Source organism: Vidua chalybeata, chromosome 2 (genome assembly GCF_026979565.1).
Source record: "Vidua chalybeata isolate OUT-0048 chromosome 2, bVidCha1 merged haplotype, whole genome shotgun sequence".
Classification (NCBI taxonomy): Eukaryota; Metazoa; Chordata; class Aves; order Passeriformes; family Viduidae; genus Vidua; species Vidua chalybeata.
In genome coordinates, this window is record NC_071531.1 from 33,063,367 (window position 1) to 33,077,031 (window position 13,665).

Here is a 13,665-nt window from a genome sequence, read left to right on the forward strand (position 1 = left end):
GCTCTCTACAGCGCAGAACTGCAGCATTTCTGAAACTCACTGCAGATTTTAATAGCTGTCGTCTACCCTAAAAATACATTTGCACCTCTTCTCCTTACTGCAGCGTCTTACGTGTTCTTTCTCCGGAGCTCTGGTGAATAGCAGGACCAACCACTCCTCCTCGGGACACCCTCAGCTGCTCGGTACCTGTCCTGGCTAACACGCCTCCTTTTCGGTGCGCCCCTTCCCGGGCGGGGGTAAGTCCCGCCGTGCCGAGCCCGCCCCTCCGGCCCTGCCCGGGGGGGAGGGAGGGAGGGAGGCCGGGCGAGGGGCGGCCCGGAGCCCGGCGCAGCGGCACCGGGAGCAGCAGCAGCCCGCGCCCCGCTGGCGGCAGTGGCTTCTCAAGCGGCAGCGGGGGCAGGTGCGGGCGCGTCCGCGTCGCGCTGCGAGGAGGAGCAGGACGAGGAGGAGGCGGCGGCGAGAGCGGCGGGCGGCGCGGCCAGCGGCCCGGAGCCGGGCCGGCGTGCCCGTGGGCGTGCTCCCCGGCGGGGAGGACCGCCCGCCGCCCACATCCCCGCCGCCGCCGCCGCCGCTAACTTTGCTGCTCCACAAAGAGCCGCTCTCCGGCAAACAGAGGGTCGGCGGAGGCGGGATCCGAGCCGGCCCCAGCGATGAAGGGCCGGCGACGGTGGCGAGGCGAACATCGCCGCTTCGCCGCGGTGCTGGTGCTGTACACGCTGCTGCTGCTCCTGTTGGTGCCCTACGCGCTGGACTACGGGGCCAGGCGCGGGCGAACGGACGAGGAGCCCCTGCTGCGGCGCTGCCCAAGCCTGGAGGAGGCGCTGAGTGAGTGGGGCTGGGAGCAGCGGCCGCCGCTGGACGAGGAAGAGGAGGAGGATGAGGCGGGCACGGCCGGGGCGGCGGGTAACGGCAGCGCGGGGACGGCGGGGAAGCGGCACATCTACCTGCACGCTACCTGGCGAACGGGCTCCTCTTTCCTCGGGGAGCTCTTCAACCAGCACCCCGACGTCTTCTACCTGTACGAGCCCATGTGGCACCTTTGGCAGGCGCTCTACCCGGGGGACGCGCTGAGCCTGCAGGGAGCCCTCCGCGACATGCTGCGCGCCCTCTTCCGATGCGACTTCTCCGTCCTGCGCCTCTACACCGCCCCGTCCGGCCCCCGCGACCCGCTGGCCCCCGCCCCGCCTGCCGCCGACAACCTCACCACGGCCAGCATCTTCGGCTGGCGGACTAACAAGGTGATCTGCTCGCCGCCGCTCTGCCCCGCCGCCCCGCGGCCCCGCGGGGAGATCGGCCTCGTCGACGGCGCCACCTGCGAGGAGACGTGTCCGCCGCGGGCGCTGCGGGAGCTGGAGGCCGAGTGCCGCAAGTACCCGGTGGTGGTCATCAAGGACGTGCGGCTGCTGGAGCTAGGCGCGCTGCTGCCGCTGCTGCGGGAGCCCGGCCTCAACCTGCGGGTGGTGCAGCTCTTCCGCGACCCCCGCGCCGTCCACAACTCCCGCTTGAAGGCGCGGCAGGCGCTGCTGCGGGAGAGCGTCCAGGTGCTGCGCAGCCGCCACCGCGCCGAGCCGCGGGGCCCGGCCCGCCACCAGCAGCAGCATCTCCTGCTGCCGCCCGGGCTGCTGGGCGGAGGGCGGCCGCCGCAGCCGCAGCACCGCGCCGAGTTCTTCCTCGGCGGCGCGCTGGAGGTGATCTGCCAGTCTTGGCTCCGCGATCTCCTCCTGGCCCGGCGCGCCCCGGACTGGCTCCGCCGCCGCTACACGCAGCTCCGCTACGAGGACCTGGTGCGGGAGCCCCGCGCCGAGCTGCGCCGCCTGCTGCGCTTCGCCGGGCTGACGGTGCCGCCAGCCCTGGAGGACTTCGTGGTCAACATGACCCGCGGCGCCGCCTACTCCTCCGACCGGCCCTTCCTCATCTCCGCCCGCGACGCGCGGGAGGCCGTGCACGCCTGGCGGGAGCGCCTCAGCCGCCAGCAGGTGCGGCAGGTGGAGGCGGCGTGCGGAGAGGCCATGAGCATCCTCGCCTACACCCTCAGCGCCGGCGACGCCCGGTAGCGCCCGAGCCGCACGTCCCGGACCGGCCCCAGGGCGGACGGACAGACGGACGGGCGCCGTCGGGCAGAGCTGAGCGCGGGGGTCGCCGCTGGCATGGTAGGCGCCCACTTGGCGGGCCAGGCGCGCCCTCGGGGGCTGAGGGACACCTGCCTCGCCTCGGGTGCAGGCAGCGCTGCAGGGTCCAGGCTCCCCGTGCCGCTGTGGCTTCACTGTGGCTGTGTTCCTTCTGGGCTGCGTGGAGGGGGCAGGGGGATGTTTTATTTACGACGTGGGTTTGGTAAGAGGTGTCCTCCGAGTATGGCATCATCTTGGAGCCTTTTAGCTTGAAATTGTGATCGTGTACAAAGAACAGGTATGCTACAAACAAACTGCATGAAAATTGAAAAATCCTCCAGGTGAAGACTCTCAGCAAGGAATTAGAGGGCCTGGAAGGTGCTCCTGTGAGAGCATTGCCCTTCTGGAGCTCTGAATCACACTGACCTCTATCCTACTGCTACTGAAACACAAGAGGCTTCTGTGAAGTCGCTGCAGGGGTCAGCAGGGGCCTGGACAGCCAGGAGGAGGGTGCCTGCTGCACGGTAGGGCTCAGCTCTCCTGCTCCAAGCCTGCTCTGCAGGGATGGTCTCTGCCCCTGTTCATTGCTGGTGCTGTAGGGAGGGGGCTGAGGGAAGGGGAACCGTGTCCAGCTCTGTCCGTCGTTCTGAGCAGCAGGGTAAGTGGTGCAGGGAGGGTAAGCATTTGCCTGCTTATGTGTTTTGAAGGTGTTTGTGGCAGAAATCTTTGCTTTTCTAAAGAAATCTGTAATTGTTTTGAAAGTAGGATTTTTTATAATATATATCGTTTGGTGATACTCATGTGAGATACAGGTGACTAACATGTTTCTTTGGAACACGTGTAGGGGTGAATGAAACTGGAAGGCAAATGCTCGACATTTCCGTTTTGTTTTCTCTCTCAGATGAGAGAATCACTTTTCTTCCCTCGCTTCCGGGCTGACACATTGTGCCATGCACAGGGTCCTTCTGATCACATCCCTTCCAAACAATAACATCCTCTCAGCTGGCAACTCCTGGACAAAAGCAAATGTTTCCTAAGAGGCTAAGACAAATTAATAATGAAGTTCTCAAATAAAATCTTAAATTAAAAAAACAAACAAACAAATGAAACAAACAAACAAAAAACACTGGAGTTTTATTTTGGATTTTAAAATGACATGTCCCTGCAGATGTCCTGCAACTTGTGCAAGAAGAGGGTGTGTGTTTATCTGGAAGCACCTTTGTTTCTTAATTTCTTTATGTGAGGATAGAAGGTTCAGTTGTAATTTAGCGATGCAGTTTCATAACTTCATAGAGACTGCTTTTGAATCTATTACAGTCTGGTAGTCTTTAAATGGCTTCACAAGAGTGTACAGGATTATAGGGATGTTTACATGCAGTCCTCAAATACAAACCCAGAATATGAGTTTCAAAATGAGGATAATCCAGGATCAGGAAGAAAGCAGTATTTAATATAAAGTGCTGAAAATAAAGGCAGATCAAAGATGTTATGTTATCCTGGAGGAGGTGTTTGCATTGCACTGTACATTTCTGTGCTCTGAGTGTTATGCTGTACAGTATGTCACTAAGTTAGGATGAACCTTCATTTATTTAGGCTCTTTTTTCCCTTGATATTCCCATCTGAAAGTATGTTAGCATAAGAAGCAGGTTTCTTTCATTATCTGACAGGAAAATGTAGTCGTAACAATATTTTTCAACAGATTTATCCATTTCCCTGTAGCATACTTCATACAGTTTTGCAACCTTGGGCTTCTGCTTGAAGTATGAATTACAGGGTTTCATTTTGTGCTGGAAAAACTTCTGTATTATCTAAGGGATGTTTCTGCATTCTCTCACTGTGCCTGTGACATCAAAATTTATCTCTGGGTGTTCCAGTGGCATTTAATAATGGTGTTTGTATAGACAGTACCTGTACAATGCCTTGATAACCTTTGTCAGGTAACCTATTTTGGAAGGCTTCTCTGGGACTATACCCAGCCTGACTTGTACTGACAGGTTTGGAAAGAAATTAAGATTTTTGTGCATACCAGAAGATGATACTGTACTTATTTTCTTACATAGGATGGGAGATTAAAATCCAGTATATCCTCTTGATTTGTTCCTAGGAAGTTGCAGTCACAGAATTGTGTGATGCAACAGTTAAGCATTCTCCTCACCTTGACAGGGAATCTCATCATGCTCTTTTAGGTGCTTTCATAAGTCTTTCAAAGTTCACACTTAATTTCACTTAAAATGGTTCATCATGATGAGCAAAGAAGTGTTAACATCTAGCTTAACTTGTTTCTTATAGCTGGGAGAAAATCCATTTACCAAAAATTATTTGGTATTTTCTGAAACTGTTCCATGTTTGAGCTGCAGAGGTGGTGAAGGACCTTGAGGGGAAGCCATGTGAGGAACATCTGAGGTCACTTGGTCTGTTCAGCCTGGAGGAGACTGAGAGGAGACCTCATTGCAGTCCACAGCTTCCTAATGAGTGGGGGGTGGAGGGACAGACACTGATCTCTCCTCTCTGGTGACCAGTGACAGGACCCAGGCAATGGCCTGAAGTTGTGCCAGGGGAGGTTTTGGTTGGGTATTAGGAAAAGGTTCTTCACCCAGAGGGTGGTTGGGCACTGGAACAGGCTCCCCAGGGCAGTGGTCACAGCACATATTTGGACAATGCTCCAAGCACATGATGTGACTGTTGGGCCTGTCCTATGCAGAGCTTAGAATGGGACTTTGCTGATCCTTGTGAGTCTCTTCCAACTCAGGATAATCTATGATAGATGCATTTTCTGTATCAATAATTGTTTCTGTCAGCAAAATTTGTTCACTAGCCTGGTTGCTCTCCATGAGTGATTCTTTTAATTTTTAAATTTTTGTATATTGTGAAAAGGGCTCTATTGGGCAAAGTGTACGAAAATATAGCAAGTGTAATTTTTGGTTTGTATTCAGTGCACCTGAATTCATTAGAAAACTCATCTAAAAAGTCCATAGGGAATATCCAAACCTGAGAAAGGAGCAAGCAGGCCAGAGAGACATCTTAGAACAGTATGTGGATGACAGTTGTTTAGTGACTGGTGGCGTGACATGTGTGCTTCAGTCACTAGAAGGTTTTCTAAAATTCTCCTGCCCAAGGAGGACAACTAAGACTCACCAACAAATGAATCCCACTTTTCTCTTCAGGGTATTTTGATGACATTGGACAGCATCATTCAGTGTGCTTACAGCATATACTTGGTCTTGAAACTCAGGCCTTGAAGAAAAAGCAAATGTACTTTCAAATGATTTATCGGAAAAGGCAGAAACAGGCCTAATTAGGACAACCAACATGGAGTTTCAGTGGCAGAGATCTTTGGAACCAACCAGAACTTGCTGAAAGCAGGACACCCATAGTTAGACTGCATTTTGAGAGCAGCTGGACATTTATGGGCAGTTTAAGGTGAAGTCACAGTTCTACTGGATGATGTAGAAAATTGAACCTTGACTGCTCATTTAGAGCAGAGCATGGCATGATAAGCAAGAGAACAGTAAACACATTTTTATAGCCAACCTGAACTTGGAAGGCTTAGAATCACTTTGTCAGTGACACCACATGCAGAGAACAGAAAGTGCAGTCCTGCAGAGTGCAGGACTCAGCCATAAAGTTTTAGTATTTCAGACTGAGATTGGTGAAAATTACCTACTTATGCTACATTACATAGAATGAATTAACAACTAATTTATTAAAAAGTCACAGTGGGAAATGGGTACAAAACTGACAAATGCTCACAAGACAACTCTGTTGTCTGTTTTTACTTAATTTCTGGTTGTCACACATCCAAGTTAAGGGAGGTAGAAACTTGAGTACTGTAATTATTCATAAAAGGCTGGGATATTTCCATGCAATAATTGCTTGTGGGAAATTATGAAAGTCCACAGCCAAGAAATACTTGGGCCCTGCCTTATTTCTACTCCTTAGGATATGGAGTCCTTGTAGATATCCACAGTATGTACTTGCATATTGCAGGTACAGTATCAGTTGCAGTATCTAACAAAAGTGTTAGAATGATTGTGGAGTTACTTATTTAACAACTTCAGTATTGCATGAGTCATTTTATCCCCTCCTCCCCCATCAGTCTGGGCATCAAGAAAAGTCCTGAGTTTCTGCATTAAGTTCTCAGTATCATCACTTTCAGTAAAGCTCAACGAGAAAAATACTGCAGAGTTTTGGGTTTGTTATGGTAACGCAATTAAACCACTGAAACCCCGAGAGCCAACAAGCCCGACAGCATGTTCTGTTCCTTTCTTGAGCACAGAGAGCTGTCACTCTCTGATGGTGCATGTAATTTTTCAGAGTCACCATGCAATCCGTGCAGCACTGGGACTACCTGAGATGTTGTTTTGTCTTTCCTATTTAACTTAACATGACACCTATCACCATGGAGGATGACATGGGAGAAATATGATTTGTCAAGCCTTGCACTAGCAGTTTTCAACACCCCACTGGCAGTGCGTGTGTGTGTTTGTGTGTGTGTGTGAATGAGGGGCCAGGTCCAAATTGTCCTTCTCTTGGCTGTGTTTCAAAGAGATGAAAGCTGGATGCAAACACATTGAGGTGGTGGGTTTCAATGATTAGGGGGCCTCTTGTTTGTTGGTGAGACGTGTATCTGGCAGTCTCAGCTCTGAACAGCAGGCTGGGAGCTGATTAACGTTTTAGGACTTGCAGTCTGGGTATTGAGTACTGTGAAATTCTTGCTTCCAGCACTGAGATGTTAAGCTCTGCTGCTAACCTGGGGCACCTGCAGTGCCATTTCTTGTTGCTGTTGAGTGGGAATCCAGTCCTTCCCTGGAGCTTCCAAACTTGTTGCCCTGTTTCTGAAGGTTCAACTTTGCCAAACTTCAACTGTATATACACTGAAGCTTTTTGTCATGGGCATAAGGTTTAAGTCTCTTGAAATTTCAGTCAAAGCAGTTGCATATTCTTTTTAACTTAGGATGTGGTGGTCTTTTGCCTGTATTCAAATATTCTCAAAGATATTTCTTTGAAATCATTTGTCACTTCAGTGTTTTGGAACTCCATTTTGGGTAGGGGCAATGACCTCTTTGTAGAGGATGTCTCCTGTGTTTTTATTTTTACCTCTGATTTCTATTCTGATTTGGCCAAATATATTAATGTTTGTATAAAATTGATAGCACGTGCTCAGTAAAAGTGGTTTTGGTATGTATCTTTATTTTATACCAAATAAAATCTGCATTGGTCTTATCTCCAGTGAGCATGTGCAAACCTCTTTCTTTCCCATAGAAAACTCAGTGTGGTACAGAGGGACTCAAAACCATGTAATTGTGGCTGGGGCTTCATCACTGGGCTGAGCAGGGAGGATTCTGCCATTCCTGGTTCCCACTGATGCCTTCTTCCTTATCCCCTCTTTCCCTGTTGTAGTTGTTCCTAAGGAAGACCCCCAAATCCAGTGTTCAGCTTTCCAGTGCTTAATAATGGAAAGGTCTATAGGTGAGAGGGAAAGACATTGATGACAGATGGGGTAAACATGAGGGATTGGGGAAAGGAATTCACTTTTGCTTGAGGATAGTGGGATTTGTTGTGCAAAGGACTTGGGTGTGAGATGAATGAGGGACTGGGATTTGATGAGGAGAGGCAGGAAGTTGTGGCTGCTTTAATTGGAAAAGTTGGCTAGGAGTGTGTGAGGAAAGGAAGAAGCATGGAGAGAGCAAGCTAGGAGAAGTAGGGACCAAAAACTGGGAATTGCCCCACGTGTATTGTTTGGAGGAGATAGAGGAGGAAAGCTCAGGGCAGGAAGAGGGGGAAGACGGAGAGCAGAGTGAGTCTGAGTCTAAATTGCAGGGGGAAACTGGTAGGTCTTCAACAGCAGCTCTTGCCATGTTTCAGCTCAAATGGCTGTGCAGACAACTGGCAGTGGACCAGCCCCTGGGTGGAGAGCTGGTCCAGAGGGCAGTGGTAACTTGCCCTCCCCTATACCTTTCCCAGCCTACATAAACACATTTCTCCTGCAAACCAGACTCCCCTCTTTCCCTCTATATAAGGAATTTATTAACTGCCCCCCTGCTCTCCTAGCACCATTGGGTTGAAGTGCTGGATAAAAGTTGGGAAGAAGTGCTCTCCTGCAAAACTGAAGTTTTAAAGCTCAAATTTGTAAAAATAAAGTCTTTGCCCACCTTCTGTTATTGTTGGGCTCAGTCTGTGAGTAAAAGGGGTGATGTGAGAGCTGTCTTACCCAGCTGCCTTTGTCTGAGGTCCTTTTGGGAGTGTCTTTGCAGTCACTTCTGCAATGGGCATTACCACTAGCCACCAGAAACAGAGGAGTCTGGGGGAGGTGCTTGTCCGTGTCCTTGGTTCAAGTGACAGATGTTTGTACACTGGATTTAAAAGTCCCAGTTCTAGCAGTGACTCACATGCATATCACTGACATCTATTGTTTTCAGTATAAGCTTTTAAAAAATGCCAGGAAACCTCTTGTCTATGCACACTGTTAGAGAGGCGTTCAATGTCTGTGCTGCAAAGTCAAGCACTGAAGGAGTCAGACTCAGTGTCTGCTGCCTCTCCTTTCACGCTCCTTCTCAGTCATGTATCACAAGCAATTGTTTTTTCTCCAGTGCAGCACTTGATCAGCACTCAAGGTTGGACACACCTGGGGCAGGAATGGATCATGCAGCATGACTGGCACCATAAGCACCTGGCACCTGGTCTGGCACCTGGTCTGTGCCAGAGGTTAGAAAGTGTGCAGGAATCTGGTGGGCGACTGAAGGAGGTAAAAAGGATGGAGGCAGTATCTCAAGGCTGAGGTATTTAAAAGCTCTCAGAGGAGCTGGACTCAGTCCCTGGTGCCACAGTGTCTGTGAGATGTTAGACAAGTAAGTTAGGTTTTCTGAAGAGGCCAAGTCCAAATCAAGCAGAAGCTGAGTGACATTTTTGGTAGGTTAGAGCTGGCTTTGCAGAACTGCTGTAGCAGCAGTCAGTGTTCAGGTGTGCCTGGTCAGGGGGCACTGGTGGCTCAAGGGGTGACTCTGAGCCCCTGAGTGAGCTAGTCATGAAAAGGGCAAATGTATGGTGGTATTAACATGTTCTTTGTCATAGGCACCCGAGCCCTAAGGGGGTGAAGTAATATTTTTAATAGATACAGAGAAATGTCAGGTGAAATAACTTCTTGGAGAGGACCAAGCTGTGTGATTTATTTAGTCTCAAAGTCAAGGTTGAAAGAGGACAGCAGTGCACAGCAGCATGAACAACAGTGTGGAAGAGAGGTAATCAAGCTCTGAACAATACTGGCATAAGAACAGATTTTTACACATCAGTACTGAATCATTTCAGCCTGGAAGTTGGAAGAAGGTGGGTTTTTTTTAACCATAAGAACAACATGGCAGGAAGAGATGGAAGAAACAACTAATTTTAAAAGACAACTCCTATAATTAGAAATAGAAAGGGACTGATATGGTAGACTACCATGTTATGACTAGATATGAAGCTGATGGTCCAGACGCCCTGTGACCCATAGGAAGTACTGTACAGAGTGCTGAAGTCGTCTGAAAAAAATCAGCTTTAATGTACAGAAAGACCAGAGCCCTAGTTTAAAGATGCTTTGTACATTTTGTTTGTGCTCTGTGAAAAGGAAGGAATGCTAACTTTCATAGAAATGTAGTTAATTCCAGACTCCAGTTTGTTCTGGAGCACTCTGCAATAGGTTAGTGTCTCATAGCATTTCCTATGAGGAAATCTGGTAACTGTGCCTTTGCCAGAATTTGAATAAAATATATTTGAGTTGTACAATAAATCAAGAGAAGCACAAAGCCCACACCATTAACCCAATAGTTTTTGCCCTTTTTTTTCTTGAGATGAGAGGAGCCGAAGGGAAAGGAAAGGTGGGGTGTGTTTGTGTAAGCAAAGGCTGCATGTTTGTTCACTTGCCATGGGTAGAAATCCCAGCTGTGCCAGCAAGTGCAGGATGTGGGACCACCCAGCCCTAGCACTGCCCTCACTGTGGCTGAGCTGCCTTTAATGCTTTGCCATACAGCTGTAAAATGATTAGTCCCTTGTTTATTTATGCACAGGCATGAAACTAGTTTCAGGTGGGCTCTGGATAGGATCTGAAGTGCAACACTTGTTAAAATAATGGGAAAGGGCTGTGAGAGATCAATCCAAGTACAGCAGAGGCCTCTCTGATGTAAGATTTGAAAACCTTTCCTTGGCTTTTCACAGTCATTTCAGCTGCTGCTTGAGCAGGGGTGACTTAGCTGAGTTGTCAGTATTCAGCCCCCTCTCTTATTTTTTCCCCTTTTTTATAAAGCCAGTTTAAGTACATTGAGTGATACATAACTCTTTCTCAAATGGATTTAGAGATGAGAGGGTGGGACATTTGTCACCTGTTTCAAGCTGGTTTTAAAATCATTAAGGACAAAGACTTCATCTAGCATTCATTTGCTTCATTATGTCTGTATGCTCACTGTTAAAAACTGCTCTCAATAATCTGTTTGAATAATTCTTCATTCAGTTTAAGCCTGTTACTTCTCTTACTGGATGCAGAAAACAGCCTGCTACCATAGCTCTGTGCTTTTTCTTGTCAGAAGCATACAGAATTATTTTTTTACACAACAACAACAATCCTCCCCCAAATACTCAGCTTTCGAGCTTATTCATTTCCAGTTCAGGTCTCCATTTTACAGTTTTTGTTTCAATAAAGCACTTTGGTTTGTTCATCCTTGCATAATGATCAACTTCCATACTCAAGTCCCAGTTCTGCCTTCATGCCCCCAAACCAGATAACCAGTTAAATATTTCTGTCATTTATATAACATCACTTTCTTGCATGAAAAGAGGTGCTGTTGCTAACCTGAAAATTGGTTTTGTCTGTTCAAAAGATTTTAATGTCTAAAATGTGAAAAATGCTAGAAGGAAGGACCAGCCTCAAGCTGCTACAGCAACTGAGGAGTTGCTTTAGCATTCATTTCATTTTGCATCCTTAAATTGTAAATTGGAAACTATATCTTCCTCCTGACTCTCTGTAAATTCTTATTAAAATATTTGCTAGTTGACTCTTCTAAGAACTTAAAATCAAAGCAGTTGCATTTAGATTGGATGGTAATAATAATAACTAGCTGATATTTCTAAAACTTTGTTCCTTAATAGGAAGGGAGTTGAAATCTTGACAAGCAGTACAGGCTATGTGTAGCTGCCTTGATAGTTCTGCCCTGGAAAGTGGCCTCACTGCTGCTTTTAGCTCTCTACCAAAGGTTAACATATTGCTTGTAAATTGGTAATGCTATCTCTGAAGGAAGCAGCTAGTCAGCAATTTTAAGACTGCATAAACTTGGCTTATTTCTCAACTGAATTTCAGGTTGCTTGGAGCTGTCAAAGTGTGTCTGGTCATGCCTGTACTTACAGCTTCACAGATTCCTGCCAGGAGGGATTCCAATTCTGAGACACTGAGCTCCTGAGGGCTGACCTTGGAGCACTCCTCAGTATGCAGAGAGTAAAACTCCTTTACTGGCTACTGAGCAGGTGAGTGATACCCAGTGCTCATAGCAAAAGTCCTGTTCTTCAGAAGAGTTAGGCTGTGCCTTTAATAAACATTATTTTAAAATTCTTTACTAGTGCATGAAAGAAAAGGTCGAGGGATAAGTGGGAGAGAAGTCTCTTGTGATCTGTTACAGAATAGCTAGAATAATTTTGAGCTAGACATTTAATTAGTAAAATTTTTCATCTTCTAAGGATGCTTTGATCTGGGGAATGCACAAGTAGTCTAGGGCCCTACAGAATAATTTCTGGGACTTCTTTCTGAATGCCTGCAGGGTTTCTTCACTGCTCTACCCATGGGAAGTTTATTCCAATACTGAGAGGTTTTAAACTAGTGAAGGTAAAAAGCATCCAGGGAAGGTGGTAGTTATTCCTTAATCTAAACCAACTGTAGTATTAGACATATCTAACTGTAAGCAGTAATTTGAATACCTGTAATATCGTAAGTACAATTAATACAGAGTGAAGTTTGCATCCTTTGAAATCCTTTACATCCTGACTTGACAGTCAAGTTCTGTTTAAATTTGACCATAGTGTTGTAACAGTTGATTCCTTCCTAGTGAAGGGAAAGCTGTGGAAATTTGCTGGCATTCCCTTCTCCTCCTTTTCTAAATACCAATGTCCAGGGTAAATCACATCTTGCCCTGTTTATTTTTCCAGTAGGGTTCTACCAACATGGGTGTTTCTTGTGCTTGAAGAGACTTTCTCCCATGATCCATCAGATGAAAGTTGCACTATGCACCTTGGGGTCCCTTCTCTTTCACTGCCTGAAGCTGCTCAACACTGCTGCCTCTCTGGGGTCTAACCCCAAATTCCTGCTCTTGGCTGAAAAGTCCAACTGAGCTGGTTATGGCTGGGGAAGTTAAGTTTTTTCAGAGCAGCTAGTGTGGGGCTGTGTTTTGGATTTGTGCTGCAGACAGTGTCAATAACACAGGCATATTTTCCTTATTGCTGAGCAGTGCTTGCACAGAGTCAAGGCCTTTTCTGCTCCTCACCCACCAGTGAAGAGACTAGGGGTGAACAAGGAGTTGGAAGGTGACAGCCTCCTGGCCCCACCTAGCCACAGAGGTATCCCAGATGATGTGGCCTCATGCTTGGTATGTAAAGCTGGGGCAGAAAAAGGAAACAGGAGACATTTGGAGTGATGATGTCTTCCCAAGTTACTGTTGTGTGAGATGGGCCCTGCTCTCCTGGAGATGGCTGAACACCTGCCTGCCTGTGGAAAATAGCGAATTAATTCCTTTTTCTGCTTTGCTTGTGTGCGCAGCTTTTGCTTTCCCTATTAAACTGTCTTTTTCTCAACCCACAAGTTTTCTCCATTTGTCCTTGCAATTCCCTCCCCCATCCCACTGGTGGTGAGTGAGCAGGTAGCTGCATGGCCTCAGTTGCTGGCTGGGTTAAACCGCATCACTGGCCATGGATACACACAGTTCAAATCCCACTCTTCAGTTAACCCAGCTGGCACTTGGTCTATCAAGGTCTGAGTACCAGGGACTTGGGTGGGAGCAGGTGGCTGGAGCTCCACAGCCACATCCAGCCCCACAGCATCTGCTCCAGTGTCTGGGAGCTGGCTACCTCCGGCACCATGGAGGGCACCAGGAAAGCTCTGCTTCCTACTGAGTGCAACTTCTGTTTGTTGTTTCAAAATCTACCACACAAGACAAACTCACTGCTGTAATAGCACAGAAAGAATTTTCTGCACAGGATGACCAGTGTCGAGAGAGAAGTGGGGCATAGCAAACCATGGAGAAGCACTTTCTCCTCATTGTAGTGTAAAAACTAAAAGCAGTGCTGAACAGGCAGTTCTAGCAAAAGACAGGTCCAATTCAGTACTGCAATTGTTATAGAAAATTTCATGCCATAAACCAAGTCAAGCCACAGTAGGTTTTGCATTACTATCAGCTAAATAAGAAAAGACATGTTTCTGATGACTACAAATGACAACTATGATTATTTGTTCTAGTGCAGCCAATGGTGTAACTCCATGTGAAACAATGAACTCCATAAAAGCTACCACCACCTTGTACCTGCTACTTCCTAGTGACTCCAAGGT

General features: G+C 47.8%; 1 protein-coding gene across 1 annotated transcript; it reads left to right on the plus strand.

The window, feature by feature from the left end:
- The first annotated feature begins 610 nt into the window (after positions 1-610).
- Positions 611-7,338, plus strand: CHST7 (carbohydrate sulfotransferase 7). Its single transcript, XM_053935981.1, has one exon. It carries the CDS (start codon positions 651-653, stop codon positions 2,052-2,054), a length of 1,404 nt encoding a protein of 467 aa, XP_053791956.1. The 5' UTR covers positions 611-650; the 3' UTR covers positions 2,055-7,338.
- The last annotated feature ends 6,327 nt before the right edge of the window (positions 7,339-13,665 follow it).

What these genes read in the sequence shown, in the direction of transcription:
- CHST7 (XM_053935981.1), top strand. Translation starts at nt 651, where the DNA reads ATGAAGGGCCGGCGACGGTGGCGAGGCGAACATCGCCGCTTCGCCGCG.